Source organism: Protopterus annectens, chromosome 2.part1 (genome assembly GCF_019279795.1).
Source record: "Protopterus annectens isolate FY-2018-M chromosome 2.part1, PAN1.0, whole genome shotgun sequence".
In the NCBI taxonomy this organism is placed as follows: domain Eukaryota; kingdom Metazoa; phylum Chordata; order Ceratodontiformes; family Protopteridae; genus Protopterus; species Protopterus annectens.
This window is the reverse complement of record NC_056729.1, coordinates 644,218,050-644,236,299: the sequence shown is the minus strand read 5'-3', so window position 1 is coordinate 644,236,299 and position 18,250 is coordinate 644,218,050. Positions and strand designations below refer to the sequence as shown.

General features: G+C 42.4%; 1 protein-coding gene across 1 annotated transcript in view; it reads right to left on the bottom strand.

Annotated features, from left to right (window-relative positions):
- The window catches only part of XKR5 (XK related 5), a 482,218-nt gene extending 464,704 nt beyond the window's left edge, over positions 1–17,514 (bottom strand). The window contains exon 1 of the mRNA XM_044062383.1: positions 17,295–17,514. Coding sequence (XP_043918318.1) covers positions 17,295–17,370 — 76 coding nt within the window. The 5' untranslated portion in view covers positions 17,371–17,514. The remainder of the gene's footprint in view (positions 1–17,294) is intronic.
- Between the last annotated feature and the right edge of the window lie 736 nt (positions 17,515–18,250).

Genomic DNA, 18,250 nt, shown 5'->3' with positions numbered 1-18,250 from the left:
AACACAGAGTAGGAGTAGAGACTTTGGCTGGAAGAAGTAGAAGGTTTGAAAATTATGAGAAGCTACTGGTCTCTGGACCAGACATTTCTGTTTGGGTTGTGGAGGTCAAGTAAATGACTGATAGCTGGACAGTATAAAGGCTTGTGAATAATATTACGTGCAGTTGTTAGGTGGATGTAAGAGAGAAGGTTGGGAAGTTCAAGCAAGTTAACAAACTGTACAGTACTGAAGTGGTGTTTTGACTGTTTAGCATTCAATGTAAACTTTGTGATTTTGTTATAGCAGCTTTCTAGCTCAGCTTTTATAGAGGTTTGTAGGTTGTTCAGAATTGGGGATCCATGAAGTAGAGAGGGTAGGAGGTACGATTTGGCTAGTGTGATTTTATCAAGAGTATTCAGAAAATGCCTATTCCTATACAAGATAAGTTTCAGATGTGTTTCTTGATGCTACTTTGAGCATGTAGGTCAAATTTTAGTTTCTCATCAATAGTCACAGCTAGTAATTTGGTTTGGGGAACTATTTTAATTTTATTTAAAAACAATTCTGAATGACGTTTTGTCAGGGGTGACTGATTGGGAGTGAAAAGGAGAAGCTTAGCTTTGTTTGGGTTGAATATGAGTTGAGATGCAGTGAGCCATGTTTCGATTGAGGTGAAAGCATGCTGGGTGTTTAGGTGTAGTAGAATTAGACTGGAAGAGGAGCAGATGATGGTGGAGTCATCTGTATACTAAATAAGATAACCTTGTCCAGAGGCTGTATGCAGGCCATTGATAAATATAGTAAAGACTAGAGGTCTAAGAAAAGATCCTTGTGGACACCCATTGTGTTAGGCAGCAATGGTGAGGTAGCCCCTTGCCATTTTACTGACTGCAGTCTGTTAGTGAGGTAGCTGTGAAATCATTTAATAGTGGGGGATGAAATACCCAGACTGGAGAGTTTAGAAAGAGGTCCAGAGTGAGGGACCATATCAAAAGCTTTAGAGAGGTCAAGAAATAAAGGCGATACCAGTTTGTCAGAATCTTTTGCTTTATTTACATGAACAGTGAAAGATAATAGGGCTGTGGATGTACTGTGGCCATGTTGGGTATTAGAGATCAGGTTATTATGGTATTATGTTAGCAGGTATTGCTATAGTTGTTGGTAAATACATTTTTCAAGAATTTTGGACAGGGGAGAGTATGGCAGTAGGCTGAAAATCTGTTACTTCACTTGAATTGCCACATTTATGCAGTGGGAATATACAAGATCTTTTCCATAGGTCTGGAACATGGGATCCTGCTATGGATCTGTTAATAAGAATACAGATAGGATAGGCTATGGCGTCAGTTGCTAGTTTTAGGTACTCTTGGGGGGGGGTGGTGCTATCTACAGATGAGAGGCATGATTTAAGCTTGAGTAGTTTTTTTTTTTTTGATAAAGAGATGAAGGGACAGGTTGGAAGAAAAAAGGTGAGGGATTGGAAGTGGAAGAGAGTGAAGATGGATAAGATAATTTACATTCAAGTATCTTTGGTGGAGTGCTGGGGGAAATTAGTTTGGGGGAGGCAGTTTATGAGGTTGGGGGTGAGTTTAGTTATGCATTCACTGAAGTAACTGTTAAAAACTGACAGCAGTTTGTAGTGGTGTGTCATCTAGATAGGGGCTGGGGTTCTTTCTAGCTCCTGGGTTGAGGAGGTATGAGATGGAAGCCCAAAATTTAATTACCGATTTCTGACATTAGTTGTCTAGTTAAGAAGGGAGGTGATAATTAGTGAGCAGCAGATTCATGCCGGGAAACAGCACTACAGATGCAATGTTTACTCAGTGTATTGATGGAGAAGCATAGAGAATGTTAGGAGTTGCATTGCGTCTTTGTGGACTTAGAGAAAGCATGTGACAGGGTGCCTAGAGAGGAGATGTGGTATTGTATGAGGAAGTCGGGAGTGGCAGAGAATTATGTAAGACTGGTAAAGGATATGTATGAGGGTAGTGTGACAGTGGTGAGGTCTGCGGTAGGAGTGACGGATGCATTTTAAGGTGGAGGTGGGATTACATCAACAATCATCTCTGAGCCCTTTCTTATTTGCAATGGTGATGGACAGGTTGACAGACGAGATCAGACAGGAGTCCCCGTGGACTATGATGTTTTCGGATAACATTGTGATCTGTAGTGAGAGCAGGGAACAGGTTGAGGGACCCTGGAGAGGTGGAGATATGCTCTAGAGAGAGAGGAATAAAGGTCAGCAGGACTAAGACAGAATGTGTGTGGGTGAATGAGAGGGAGGGAGGATACAGAAATGGTGAGGATGCAGGGAGTAGAGTTGGCGAAGGTGGATGAGTTTAAATACCTGGGATTAACAGTTCAGAGTAGTGGCGAGTGTGGAAGAGAGGTGAAGAAGAGAGTACAGGCAGGGTGGAATGGGTGGGGAGTGTCAGGACTGATTTTTGATAGAAGGGTACCAGTAAGAGTGAATGGGAAGAACTACAAGAGGGTAGTGAGACCAGCTATGTTATATGGGCTGGAGACAGTGGAATTGACAAAAAGGCAGGAGTCAGAGCTGGAGGTGGCAGTTAAAGATGTTAAGATTTGCATTGGGTGTGACATGAATGGACAGGATTAGGAATCACTATATTAGAGGGTCAGCTCAGGTTGGATGGTTTGGGGACAAAGCCAGCGAAGCGAGATTGCGTTGGTTTTGACATGTGCTGAGGAGGGATGCTGGGTATACTGGGCAAAGGATGCCAAGGATAGAGCTGCCAGGTAAGAGGAAAAGAGGAAGGCCTAAGAGAAGGTTTATGGATGTGGTGAGAGAGGATACGCAGGTAGTTGGTGTTACACAGCAAGATGCATAGGACAGGAAGAAGTGGAAACAGTTGATGTGCTGTGGCAACCCTTAACGGGAGCAGCCACAAGAAGAAGTTGTCTAGGGTACCCTCTCTCTAAAAACATGTCTGTTCATTTTTGGATCTTAAGAAGGAAATATTTTCATCCAAAATCATCCTGGCTAATCAGATAAATTTTCTTTAACTAAACCCTTTTTCAACTCAAAAGGATGTGAAAATGAGGAAACTGTTAGTAAATGTGGGCTTTCTATAAGTACTGGAGGAAAACTGACCATACACCTTATAGATCAGTGTATCCCAAAAATATAGGGGGAGGGGGTCACCAGACATGAAATATTAAAAAAAAAAAAAAAAAACTAAATGTGTAATTATCAATAACCCCCTGGGATAACCAGTCCTCCAAAGGTAAATCAATACCCCCCGAAACACCCCTTACCAGTGCCTTAGGATTTCTCTAGTACCAAGCCTAACTTCCCCATGTTCACACGGTAGCCATTCCTGTATCTAAATCGTTAGAAAATTGTATGTGTGCATGTACATGTATGCAATGTATGTATATATACCAAGTCTTCCAGCTTCATTGATTCATTTCTAGCCGTATTTTTGCCAACTACTAAAAGAAACAAAAATACACAGCCATTACTGCAGACCCAGTCTTTCAAGTTCTTCATTTAGCAACATTAGGAAGCACACCCCAACATTCCATAACAATGCTTAGTAAATGAATGGATTTGTAGTTCTTGCATGTAAGTATTAAAACAGTCAAACGTACAAAAAAGAAGTTAAACCTAACCATTGTACAATAAAGATCTTAAAATAAATAAATAGTAAAAAAACACATAATAAAATCATGCAATTTAAGAACACAACCAAGCGGAATTTAAATAGACAGTACTAAATATAGGATGCATCAGTAATCTTCTGAAGGGGGCTTCAAAACCACATGCCCAAATCAGAGAAAGTAGCAGACTTCAAAAGGACTGGGTACAAGTTTATCACAGGGCAATTTGACCAGGGTTCTCAAACAGGTTCATGAACAGTCAGTAGCCCCTCTCTTGATGGCACGGGACCTACAAGGGACACAGGACAGTAGTTCTTTTTCAGCAAGTAGGACCCAGGTTGTTAAAGAGTCCTGAAAAAAGACTTCTCTGGTACAGAATGACACCCACTGCAAGTCCTACAACAATAGCGTTATAGGAAAGGACTGCTGGCAGGGGCTTCCTGGTCATGCAACTGAATTCTACACCCATGCATTCACAGCAGATCCCAGTCGGACACCACAACTTTTTTTAAATTCCCTTTACCTTTATATATTGGCACAATGGCATAATTCATGTCTTCCAGTACTACTGTATATCTAAGGTGTGCATTTGAAAATGGTGTCATATCATTCTTATCAGAGAGTTGCCTATACCCTTAACTAACCAGATCGAACAGCATTTTTTCTTCTTATCTCAAAATCTGACAATCCATTATTTTTACTCTAGCTATAACTACTTATTTGCAAGTTAGCTCTCATTGCAGGAAGCTTTCTGACATAGGTTCATAGGTGTGTACTTGGCTAATGGCCCTGGAGCCTTTACAAGCCTAGCCCATAGATTACTCTGGTATAATGCCACCCGACCTTAGTTCCCAGTGCCTCTGTCGAGTAAAGCCACTGAAGAGATCCCTGGGGTGAATTTTCTATTTCCCATCCACTCGTCAAGATTTCTCTTGAAGAGAGCCAGTGAGGTGCTCTGCTTGACATGTATGGGAAGTCTATTCCATAGCATGGGCATTCTCTGGGTTATGAACCTGTCCCTCCATCATGTTCTGTTGATTGTGGTAATGATGTTAAGGTCTCTGGAGCTTGTGGTGCAGAGGGATTGGGATTTCTTTGGGGTGTAGCATTTCTAACAGAGCTGAGTCAGACAAGGATTTGTAAGTCAACAGAGATCGCCTCTAAGTAGGTGATATGAGACAGAGAACAGTTGGAGTTTTATTGAGTCTGTCCATATAGGACAAATGTTCTCAGATCTCTTATACCTCCTTCTGTGTTCAGTGGACTACCATCAATATGGTAATTCATGGAAACCGGGTTTTTCCCAAAAGAGATGACAACACATTTTTTGGCATTGAGCTTAAGGTCATAGTTCTGACACCAGTCGTTGGTCTCAGTGAGGCCTTTCTGTAAGATGTCAACATCACTTGGGGAGATAATAGCTCCCAACTTGCAATCATCTGCAAACTTTGTCAGCCAGAATCCCTTCGTGTTGGCCTTGACTTCAGAGAAGTAGATACCAAACAGGAGAGTACCCAGGGCCGAACCCTGTGGGACTCCACTCATGACTGGTCAGCAGTCTGACTTGGAGTCAGCTACTTTCACACTGTGGGTTCTACCTGTGAGCCAGTTTGCAACCCACCTAGTGATATAGGGGTTGATGCCTAGCTTAGTGAGTTTTTCTGATTCCTGAATGGGGAATGGTATCAAAGGCTTAGGCCAGATCAAGGTAGACTGTATGATCCACCTTACCTTCATCCACAGCTCTAGTGTGACAAAGAAGTTGACCAGGCATGATCTACCCTTTACAAAACCAAACTGTGTGGGACTCAGAGCTTGGAGATTCCCTATATCCTTGTTTATTAGGTCCATGATGATGCGTTCCATAGCTCTGTATATCAGACTCATCAAGCTAATGGGGTGGTAGTTCCCAGGGTCTGTAATCACTCCTCCTTTGTGGAGAGGGATAACTGTAGCAGTGTGCCATTTGGTAGGGACAAAGCCTCAGGTGAGGCTGTGACTGAACAGGGCACACAGGTGAGGTGGCATGTTCCCTCTGTAGTTCATGTAGAACACAGCCAGGGATATTGTCAGGTCCCACAGAAGCTGTATTCTTGACCTTGGACAGTGCTGTTTTAACCTGTGCAGCAGTAATACTGGGTGACTGGCAATCTACTGGTATTGTGACTTGTCCTTTTGGGGGGGTGGGGGTAAAGCTGGCATATTGTGACTTGTCCTTTTGGGGGGGTGGGGGTAAAGCTGGCACTGAATCTGTCAGCCAGTATATTGGCAATATATGTTGGCTCGGTATAGGAGGTACCATTGTGCAGTAGCTCAGAGCAAATCTAGATATTGCAGTGGAGAGTCTTTACATAACTATAGAAGGCCTTGTGGTTGTCTTTACTATCTGCTGCAATTCTGTTTTCATAGCTAGCTTTAGAGGATTTGATGTGGGATCTCAACTTTTTGTTGAGGCTGATAAGGGAGTTTTTCCAGTCTTGCAACTTCACCTTATACCACATCAGTTTCCTCCTTCTGTTGTAGAGTTTGTTCATGGCAGGGGACCACCAGATTGGCTTCCTTTTTTTGAAGGAGAGCGTCTTGGTTCTATACTGGGTATGGCGAGATCTATGCATTTGTGGAAGTGTTTGTACAGTGCATTGGTGTATGATTCAGTGGTCATGCAACTATTCTCCATTTGCATGGGTGCCATGAAGTTAGCCACCTCTGTTTTTAGGAGCACAAAGTTAGCTTTGAAGAAGTTTTTCATGGTGGTTACCTTTGTGGGGTGGGATGTGGATTTCCAATGTGATTAGTTTGTGGTCGGATCTAACCAGAGAGGAGTTGACTATTGGTTTAGAGAAACGGTCGCCCATGTTAGGTCAAGGATGTTGCTACCTCTAGTGGAGGTAAGAACAAGTTGGTCCAGGGCATTGGAATTAATAAATTCCAGGAAATGTTGGGCAAGTGTATTGGCACAGGAGTAGTTTTCCCAGTTAGTGGAGGGGTAGTTAAGTCGCCCAGTATGACTGTTAGGTTAGACCCTAATAGTCTCCAGGGGTGCTTAGGAATGTGGAGTGTGAGTCTTGGGACATGGTTTCGGACCTATAGCAAGCTGCGACCTGAATCACTGTCTTACCCAATTTTAGCTGCACCTGAAGTACCTCAGATGTGTTATGTTAGGCTACCAGCCTGGAGGTGTGTGCATCCTTTATGAATATGGAAACACCTCCACCTTTGGAGCTTTGGTCCAAGTTCTGGGGCCAAAAGGTGTGGAATGGGTTATAGCCTGATAGTGCTGGGGTACTTTCTGCTGCCTTGAACCAGGTCTCCATTACGGCACAAATGTCTATGTTCTCCATTTTAAGGAGTGCTTTGAGCAAGTGCATTTTGAGATTTAGACACTAGTGTTGAGCAACATAACTCTCAGATTGCATTTGTTTGTAGCTGTTATGGTGGAAATCTGGTCGTTGGATTACTGCCTAAAAAGGCACTATAGGGGTGGCAAGAGCCTTGGCCAGTATCTGGAAGCCCAGGGGTGAGAGATGCAGGCCATCTCTGGCAAAGCATCGAGGTCTATCATGTCATTCCAGGGAGACATATACTGAATCCCCTTAGAATGACACCAGAAATGTAGCCAATTGTTGAAATCAATAATTTTCTGCTTGTACTGTGGTATAATCTGGGTGATGGTAGGATGCTACTCAGGGCTAGGGTCATACCCGCCTGGGCTACATAATCCAAGAGCTCATCCATGTGTCTTTTCATGTAGTCCAGAGAGGTACGTCTCAGGTCATTCACACCCACATGTACAATGATCATATTTGTACCCGTTGTTGAGGGACTTGAGTGCGTACATTATGTGGTGGATCCTGGAGCCTGACAGGCAGCTGACTGTTACTTTCTCCTTATTCAAACTAGTGAGTGGGAGATCAGTGTGCCTCACTGTCGAGTCACCTGTGACTAGTGTGTTGGGCATGCTGTTCTGCCTTAGGGGCTTTGATTGAGTGGCACACTGTTTAGGAGAGTTATATGTCTCGTGATTAGTATTGTGTTGTGGTGGTCAAGTGCATTTCTGCCTTGGAGGTCTTTGCTGTTTGGGTAGTGTGGCTTGTGTTTTTATGTGAAGGCAGTGCTGGTGTGTGTTCTGGAGGGCTATCTGTTCCATGTGGTGTGGTGCAAGTGTTGACCTTCTCCTCTTGACCAGCTATTCCGGTCTTGGCTGGAGAGTGTGTGGCTTCCAATTTGGATATGTAAGTGCATCTCTCGCAACTTTAAGTGTTGAGAGGTAAGAGGAGAGGATTGTCAGTGTACATGAGGCAGTTACTACATTGCTCTGGATGCCCAAGTTCACCAGGTTAATAGGAGACAGCACAGGGAACTCACCTTTAGACATGCCTGGAGGGGTGGGCATTAATAAGTACTGGAGCTGTTTCTTTGTAGAACGTTTAGTTCTGGTAGCACTTTTGTGTGCTACAATAATTGCTACAAGAAGTTTGGTAAAGTGCTAGACTGATAAGCTAGTCAAAGTGCAGGAGATGAGAGAACTAGCAGATCTAAGAGAAATTGAACAGCAAACTTTGGCACCGTTCAGAAGCTTACAAACAGGCCTGCACACAGCAAGTCTGTATCTGGACTAGACTAGTTTCAGGAAAGGCGGGAAACAAGAGCAAACGTGGGTTTTTAAACCAGAAAGTTGAAAGAGATGGAAAAACTGACCAAATGGCCAATAAACTACTATTCCTGGGCCAGAAACCACTCCTCTTGTGGTAGATAAGCTAGAAGGTGTCCCTCCAACACAGAAAGGCCTGGGGGCTCAGAAGCTTACAAACAGTCCTGGATACAGCAAGTCTAAATCTAAAAAGCAGCTAAAACAGAACTAAAAACAATATAAGGGCAGTGCAAGCTAGCACACTTGAGTGTGTAGCAGTATTAAAGCAAATACAGTTTAAATAAATGCAATTTATTCAAAATGTATTCTGAACTGAATTCAATTATTGTTATACAACTTTGAACAGTTAAAAGTGCCAAAAAATATACTTATCAGCTGAGAAGCACACCCAGTCAAAACACAGGGAGATTCTAGCAAAGTTTTTTTTTTTTTTTTTGAAAGAAACATATCAGAGCAAAAAGCCTATGAACAATTTTATTGGGGGTTGGCATGGCTAAGGTGTTTACCTCACAGACACGAGAGAAGGCCTGATTCTCACCTTTGAGGGAAGCTCGTTAGCCTTAAAATGGCCCAAAAGGATAGCAAACCTAGAACTTGCCTATGAACCTGGAAGTGTAGAGCCTGTCACAGAAAGAATGAGTACTACGTGCTTTTCAGGTTTGGCATAATGGTTACACTGTTTACATCACAGACAAGTAGTATGGGGTTCAGCTCTCACTGAAGGAAATTGGCTACGCTTAAAACGGCCCACAAGGGCAACTAGCCTAGTACTTATCTACAAACTTAAGAAACCAACAAGCACAAATCTCAGTTAAACAGTGCTAAGTTACGTTAACTGCAAAGTTCACAGCCCAAAGGGTCCAGAAATTTTCATGACTTAAGTGAAAACCTTTTTACAGATATACGCACAGCTCTCAGTGTCTTAACTCCAGAATCTGGGAGGCTTAAAAGTATTAGCAACATTAACTTCAGAAAATGACAGAAAAGGAAAATGTGAATTAACATGCATTTTCTTAAGTAAAAGGATTCTAAAATTCTAATTGGCAAATACCTTTCCTTTCAAAATCACCACTTTTAGGAGAGTTTAGGAGGAACAAAGGAAAATTTGAAGCCAAAATAAGGGATAATTAAGAAGTATGCATTTGTACAAATACTGCTAGAACTAAAGCAACTGAAACATGCATAATTCTCAACCTTTCACCTTCAAAATGTGAAAAACTGACTTTCATAATCAGCCCTTGCAAGTCTCGAACACAGGACCCTGCACACTATAGCTGAAGTGATTTACCACCAAGACATTTCAGATGTTGTGGTACAAATAATGTGGAACAAATGAGCAAAATTCAGCTCATTTACAAACAGCTTAAAATTAAGAAGCTCATTATGATGCCCACCACTGCTACCAATAAGGTGATGGCCACCAATATGGTGACGTCCCCAGGCTTGGCCAGTAATCAAGGAGCCTGAATCCTCACCACTAACACTGGAGAGGGATGTGCACTTGGAATAGAAATGGATACACTCAGTATTTCCATATGCAAACCTCTCTGCATCAAGTACAATTTCCCTTAAGAGCACACAGGGAAAACACAGTCCAGGGTCTGGATCGCTCTGGCTGTCTCCCTCCAGGTCCCCAATAAGACTCCCCACTGGTACAGCTGTAGGATTAGGCCCTCAGCAGAGTGTCCAAGCCAAGACCTCCAGCACCCTCTCTGTGAACCCAGCGCTTCATGTACCTGCCTCAAGTAGCTGACGCACACTAAGATTTAATTTTCACACACACACACACACACACACACACACACACACACACACACACACACACACACACCTGGGAAAGTTTGGCAAAGATGATTATTCACTCTACCAGCTTTGCCCAGGCTATAGGGTAGATTCACTGCCACCAGGCTGTTACTATAATGCTCTTACAAAGGGTATCCAATTATACACTGCAATATTAACACAAATAGGATCATAGGAGGTTACTAGGCTAATGGTCATGGGGCCCATACAAGCCTAGTCAAGAGTTTATCCCCAAAAAAGAAACCTCAGGTCAGCACCTGTCGCCCCTGTCAATGAGGGAGAAAGGAGGAACTCCTGGGACAAATCTGTGGTTTCCCATCCACTCATCAAGGATGCACTTGAAGAGGGTCAGCGACATACTCTGTTTGACATGTATGGGAAGTCAATTCCAGAGACAGGGCAGCCTCTGACAGACAAACCTGTCTCTCCAACAGGTTTTGTTGATGTTGCATATTAGATTTAGGCCTATTGAGGGGGTAATGCGCAAGTAGTTAGACTTATAGATATAGGTTCATAGGTAGGTACTAGGCTATTAGCCCTAGGGCCTATATAAGCCTACCCAAAAAGGTACCCTGACTTTTGCCACCCAAGAAAATTATTTTCCTGTGGCCCTGTCGAGCAGAGCCACAGAAGTGATCCCTGGGGTAAATTTCCTATTTCCCATCCAGTCATCAAGATTTTTCTTAAAGAGTGCTAATGAGGAGCTTTGATAAAGATAGGTAGTTTGTTCCAGAGTATGGGAAGTCTCTGGGACAGGAATCTATCCCTCCAGCATCTCTAGCAGGGCAGGGTCCGATATTACCTTGCTGGCAAGACACAGATCACCTCTGCGCAATCTGTATGATACCGAGTAAAGTGGTAGTGATTTGAGCCTATCTGCATAGGACAGGTGTTGGAAGCGATGGATTCTCTTTGTGAGGTATTTCTGTGGCTTTTCCAGTTGGTGCAGGTGTTTGGAGAGATACATACCAAACGGCATTGTACTCAATTATGGGTCTAATGAGGAAGGAGTACAGAGAGGTTTTTTTTGGATGCAATCCATTTACTTATGAGAGCAACCAAGTAAAAGGCTTTTCTGACCACTGCCACCACATGATGGTCGAATGTGAGATCGTTGTCAACCTGAGTATCAAGGTCTCTCACCACAGGTTGTGTGCTTAGGGGGTTGCCATTGAAGTGGTAATCAGTAGGGGCCGTGTTTTTGCCGAATGGCATAATACATTTTTTTACTTTAACTTAAGGCCATGAATTTGGCACCAGTTATTTGTAGCTGTGAGAACCTCTTGCAGTATGTTAACATCATTTGGAGAGTCAATGACAGCACCCAATTTACAGTCATCCGCAAACTTGGTCAGCCACATGCCCTTTGCCTTTGCAAGGACCTCTGAAAAGTAGATGCCAAACAGCAGGGGTCCCAGGACAGATTTCTGGAAAATACCACTAGTGACAGGTCTGCTGTCGAAGGTGATGGGACCTATTTTGACCTTGTGGGTCCTATCTGTGAGCCAGTTGGCCACCTATCTGATGAGATAGGGATTAACACTGAGTTGTGTTAGCTTTTCAATGATCCTCGAGTGGGGGATTGTGTCAAAGGCCTCGGCCAGGTCATGGTTAGCTGTATGCACTGACTTTCTCTCATCCAGGGTCTTGGTAGCCGTCTCAAAAAAAGTCAACTAGGTTCAATAGGCAAGATTTGCCCCTGACTACTGGGTAGGGTCAAGTGTTTGGAGATTGCCTATGTCCTTTTTTATGCGATCCATAATAATACGCTCCATGGCTTTACAGATCAGACTTGTCAAGCTAATGGGGCGATAGTTTCCTGGGTCAGTAGTGGCACCACCTTTGTGCAAGGGGATGACAATGGCGGTTCTCCACGCAGCTGGAATGAAGCCTGTAATTAGGCTGTGGTTGAACAGAGTGCTCAATGGCGAAGCTAGTTCTTGCTGGAGATCGTGCGGAATACAGCCTGGGATATTATCAGGACCCATGGAAGCTGTGTTTTTTTCCTTGCATAGGGACTTTAACACTTGATCTATGGAGATGTGAGGTGTAGGACAAGTATCAGGGATGTTGACTGGGCCTTTGGGGGGGCAATAAGGGGGTGACATTTGCACTGAACCTATCAGCTAGTAGGTTGGCTAAGTTGGCAGGATCAGTGTAAGTGGTACCACTAAGTACTAATTCGGAACAAACTTGGGCTTTGCCATGGAGGTTCGTAACGTAACTGAAGAAGGACTTGTGGTTTCCCTTTGATTCAGAGGCTAGTTTCAACTCATAATTGGCTTTGGAGTTTTTCACTAGTGATCTAATTTGCTTGTTGAGGTGGACGAGGGAGATTTTCCGATTTAGAATTTGTTCCTTTTTGCTCTTGGACAACAGTTTCTTCCTTTTGTTGTAAAGCCTGTTGACAGAAGATGTCCACCAGACAGGTTTGCGTTTCCTTGAGGAGCAGGTTTTAGTTCTGTTGGATATAGCCGAGTCCATGCAGTTGTACAGGTGCTTGTATACTGCACTGGAGTACTATTCAGCATAGTTGTCTGCATCCTCGGGGGGGGGGGGTGGCATGAAGCTGCTGATACCCTCCCTTAGGAGGGTGTAGTCAGCATTTGAGAAGTTTTTTAGCCTGGTTATGGCTGGAGAGGGGTTGGGTGGAACAGAAACTTCAAATGAGACATACTGATGATCTGATCTCACCAGGGAAGAACATACTATGGGAGTGGTGTAGCGGTCACCCATGTTGGTAAGAACCACATCCAGTATGTTATCTCCCCTTGTGGGGGATGAGACTAGCTGGTCTAGTGAGTTGATGAAGTCAAGGAATCGTTGGCTGAGTGCATTAGTGCAGGAATAGTTCACCCAGTCTATGGTGAGGTAAGTGAAGTCACCAAGGATCAGGGTGTTAGGGGGTACCTTCATGGAGTTAAGTAGGTCAAGGTAGGAGGAATGGGTATCCTGAGACATGGGGGGGTCTATAGCTGGCTCTAACCTGGATGGGTGCCTTCCCAACTCTCAGTTGCACCTGCAGTAATTCCAGTGCGTCATGCTGGTAAACCAGCCTGGAGGTGTGCCTGTCTTTAATGAAGATAGAGACTCCACCACCATTAGTCTTTCCAACCTCATTTTGGGGTCAAAGTGTGGAATGAGGTATGGCCTGGAAAGGCAGAGTGCTCTACGCAGCCCTGAACCAAGTCTCCATGACTGCACAGACATTGGCATCTTCCAGTGTGTGGAGAGCCTCCAGTGAGTGCATTTTAAGATTAAGGCTCCTAGCATTGAACAGCATGACCTTCAATTTTCTTTTTGACAGATCTTTCATGTTGGAAGATTTGTCTTTGGGACACAGCCTAAACAAATGGGGGAGGCAAGAGCCTTGGCCAAGATCCGGAATGCCAGGGGTGACAGATGGAGGCCATCTTCAGAAAAGCATTGAGGCTTGTTAAACATGTCATCCCAGGCAGACAGATACTGGATCCCCTTGGAAAGATACCAGAAACTAAGCCAATTGTTGAAGTCAAATCATTTTTTTTGGTATTGCGGCATCATTCTTGATGAAGGCAGGATGCTGCTCAGGGCCAGGGTCACACCAGCCTGGAGCACATAGTCTGAAAGCTCAATCATGTCTCTCTTCATATAGTCCGGGGAGGTACGTCTCAAGTCATTCACACCAACGTGGACAATGAGAGAGAGTCATACTTGTACCTGTTATGGAGAGACTTAAGTGCGTGCGTGATGTGGCAGATTCGAGCACCTGACAAAGAGCTGACTGTGACGTTCTCCTTGTTGAGCCTGGTGAGGGGGACATCAGTGTGCCTCACTATTGAGTCGCCAATGACTAGTATATATGGTTTATTGTTATGCCTTATGGGCTGCATTGGCTTGCTGTTATGCCTAATGGGCTGTGTTTGAGAGACACTGGTGTGTGGACTGCTGTGTGCGATGTTACTGACATTGTGTGTGGAATGTTTGTGAGTGTGTTTTGGGGGCCTCTGTTTTAGTAAGTTTTTGTTGAGGACCCTTGCATAGGTGGGTGGGTGACTCTGATGTGGGTGGTGTGGTGTTTGTGCTATAAATCTCCTCTGTCAGGAGTACTGAATGTAGTATGAAAGCGCATTGACTCCAGCTTACTGATGTAGATACATCTCTCGCAAGTAGAAGAATTACGTACTAGGAGAAGGGGGATTGTCTGTGAACATGAGGCAGTTGCTACACTGTCTCAGTATGCTCATGTCGACCAGGTTGCCAGGGGAAACTGGTGGGAATTGTCCAGACATAGTGCTCTGAATACTTCGTGGACTTAAGGGAGAGCAGGGTTTGTCCACAAAAACCCTAAATGTAAAAATAACTAGTGTGAAGCACAAGTGCTAAAACCAAAACTAAGATGCTTAGAATAGCATGTAAATTAATCAAGCTACTAACAAGTAGCAACAAGTGAGAATAAGAGCACATACCAATGACAGTAGTTGACCAAGACAGCTATGCCTTCTGGAGTGGCCCACACAGTGTCACCAAATAAATACAAGTACTCCCATTGATTAGATAGTTTATACAAGGACCAGCCACAATAAAAGTTTTAAATACGTTTAAATAATAAATAAGAACATGAAAATATTGAATATATATTTACAGTAAACCACAGAGTTCAAATCACAGAAAATATTAAAGTTAAGATTGATGGACCAACTCGTACAAATAAAGAAAAACACTCTCTAAACTAAGCTTCACTATATTCCTGATTAAAATAATTACTGTTCCTTAGTTACGTTACTACCGCAAGGCAAGATGCTGTGGGTGAGTGCCTCCCTTGTCAGGGTCCCCCAAACAGAATACCCAATACTCTTGAGACTTCTCTTTGTAATATCTAAAATATAATTTCCAAGAGGGCTGGCAGAATGACCTCATCTGGTCACCTGACTCCAAGTTCTCACAGTATTCCCCTTTGAAGCAGAAACTGGAATTCAGCATTGACAGCCACAATACACATCTAAATGTGTATGGCAGTGCCTGGGGCTTCCCCTCTTTTTCAGACCTAGTATATCCATTCCTATTCAGCATTGTGCAGTGCCATTTCAATGGTCCAACAGCTCCTGTACATTTCCCCTACCTTTCCCAATGTAAGCTACCTGGCACATTCAATTCAGCTGCAACAATACACGTACATTTCTTTTCACTCCAGCAGGGTGCACTGTTGATGCATTTTAACACCGTCAACACAAGCAAAGCTCACAAATACATTTTCAGCACAAGCATCTGCACAAAATCAGTTTGATATACCAATGACACACAGTTCCAATACATTTGCGACACAAGCATCCTGTATAAATCAGTTTGATATTCGAAGGACATATCATTCTTTACAAAACTCCAGATGGCTATGCCAAGCACTTGCCCATATCATCACACTCGTATTTTTTAAAAGTTAATTTGGTGACTTAATGTTATTTACATTTGGTATCAATTAAAAAAACGTAACACTGAATGTGTGACAGACCCTTAAAATGCCCATGTTCCTCGCAGTTCCACATTGAAAGAATCAAAATGAGGTGCACTTAAGAAATATGAACATATATATGACAGTCTGTAGAAGTAAACCAACTAAAACACAAGTAACACAGTTCACGGTCCACCATCTGACACTGCAGCACTAAGGATCACTCTTTACAGTGGTGTCAATTATAACAGCACATGCCTGCAATATAATAAGCAGCACTGATAGTAAAGAAAAAGAAATGAACATTTGCAAGCAGGACATGTAAAGAAGAAACTAAAGTGTGCGAACCTGGGAGTTGAGTATGCTGCCCAGATCAACAGAAACAGCACAAATTATGTGATGGGATAGATAGGACAGACATGACAAGAAAAATATGATGGCACCGAATGGTCATAAATGGAATATTAAAGTAGTACATCTTGAATGCAAAATGATGTACAAAATGTGCATATTAACCAATATGAATGAACCTCAGAAGCTCAAACAAATGGATACAGATAAGTAACACAAATCAAAATAACAGGAGAGCTTATAATTAGGAAACAAGAAAAAATGCAAATGGGGATGAACAGCAGCTACAGGTGCAAATGTATGTAGAATTGGTATGCAGCAGGTGGCAAAGATTAGCAAACTGTACAAATTAAAGTACTGTAACATACGTGTTCATGAAGCTGGACACAACAGACCTCTCACCTGTCCCTGATTTTCCTTCATGTTTTTGCCACTTCCCTCATAAAATGCTTGTTTTTTTTTCCTCGATTGACTACTAAAGATTACAGTCAAGTTGTAATATGAGACATTAAAGCTTCATATCCCTCTCAACTGTACAGATTTTCGCAGAATGTCCAGATTTTTGCCTTATATTTTTGGTCCGTTTTCCATAAAAGTGTGGTCATCTGGCAAATTAGTATCAAATCATTAAGGAATAAAGTTGGAAAATAATGATTTGAATTTCAGACTTCATACCATTCAGAAAATTTGTGCTAATGCAAATCTGTAATTCTATCAACTTTGTAATACTGTAAGAGCAATATTTAAACATCGTCCCTATTTTTGGGTCTTCTCACTTTTATTTATGGCTTTGCCCAGATTTTATGCTCTAAGAGGTTGAGAGGTATGCTTCATACCTTAAATGTTTAAAAAGTTGATAACAGCTTTTGTAAGGGAAATAAACTAATATATAAAATTTTCTTTGATTTTGCACCTTTGTCCTCCGATTGTTTTTGGCTCTGTCCAGAATTTTTGAGGAAAGAAGTTAGAGTGGTATGCTGAAGAAAAAAACAACAAAGAAGGGGTGAGCTACAGAACGTGACTGAATGGGTGTGGCACAATGGGGTTAATAACAGAATGAATACTACCCGATTTACATACCGAGACTAAACAGTAGGACTAAAATTTTCATGACTAAGAATAGAAACAGAATGCACACGTTAAGAACACACAATCTACTAAAGTAAGCATGAAGGTGGCATTATGACGGAAAAAGAAAAAACTGAACAAGAAGAATGTGTATCTCCAAGTAAGATGCACTACATAAATCTGAATGTCACTTGGATGGGCGGAGCCTGCAGAAGTACAGTAAAGATAATGGCACAGAAGCGTGCAGAGATTGGCAATACATTCCAGTAGGGTTTACGATTTAAAAATAAAATCTCAGACATTTAACCACAGTGGCTGAGCTAGGAGGAATTACAAAATCATCTAAAAGAGGAGCACTGCTAACAGCTGTACAAAAAATAAAATACTTACATGACATCCTTTCAGCTACCAAAAGAAATAAGCCAAAACTCGTCCTAAAAAGCAAACTTGCAGAAGATCGTCCCATTTTATGCTGCTTATTCCCACGTAACACATAAAAAGTAATACTGTACTCAAAACATTCCCATACTCAAACTTCCCCTAGTTACAGTAGGTCCCGGACCGCTATTTTTTCAACTGTGCTCTCTCGCGCCGTCATCTCTGCAGCCAATCCCAATAGACGTTACGCGTGATGTCAAAAAGTTGGTGTTGGCCTTATAAAACGATAATAACATTACCAAAACTTTGTGGATTGTAGCGGTTCGTTAATAACTTTGAAATTGTTTTCCCAATGTTGTAGTAGCTGACGTGACCACTTAATTTACTGTTTGAGCCTTTTGTATCTGATTATTTTCTTTACATGGTTGTTTCACGTATGCTGGTCCATAGCTTTGTAATCTTCTCCAATCATAGTTGTCAATCAAATATGTGAACACTTACTGTCCCTATTCCATTCTAATTATTTCTTTGCGCGTCTCGGGGCTACTTCTCTTAAATATAACCCTTAGTTGTGTAGAGGTTATTTATTAGTTGTTAGGTAGAAAAAGTTGCAGCTAAACTGTATCGGTGCTTAGGACTTATGCCCTTTACAAATTGTGAGTAAAAAATATATTAAAAATATGGGCTCTAAAATGGCCAGCTTTCTAACTCCAAAAGGTAATACATTACCTCATCAAGCAGATGAATGCTGTGAGAGTTGATTATTTATGCGAATACAGGGGGCATGCAGTCTGGTTAAAGTTATTCATCAATTTACCAGGACGTGCAATTTGTGCAAACCTCCCATGAACAGGTTTTGGTTGGGGAAGAAAGTTACAGTTCACAAGATTCCGCAGGTCTGATAATTGCTTACCTGGCTCTAATGAAAACACCAGCAAATAATCCCAGTTCTGATGAAACCGTAATAT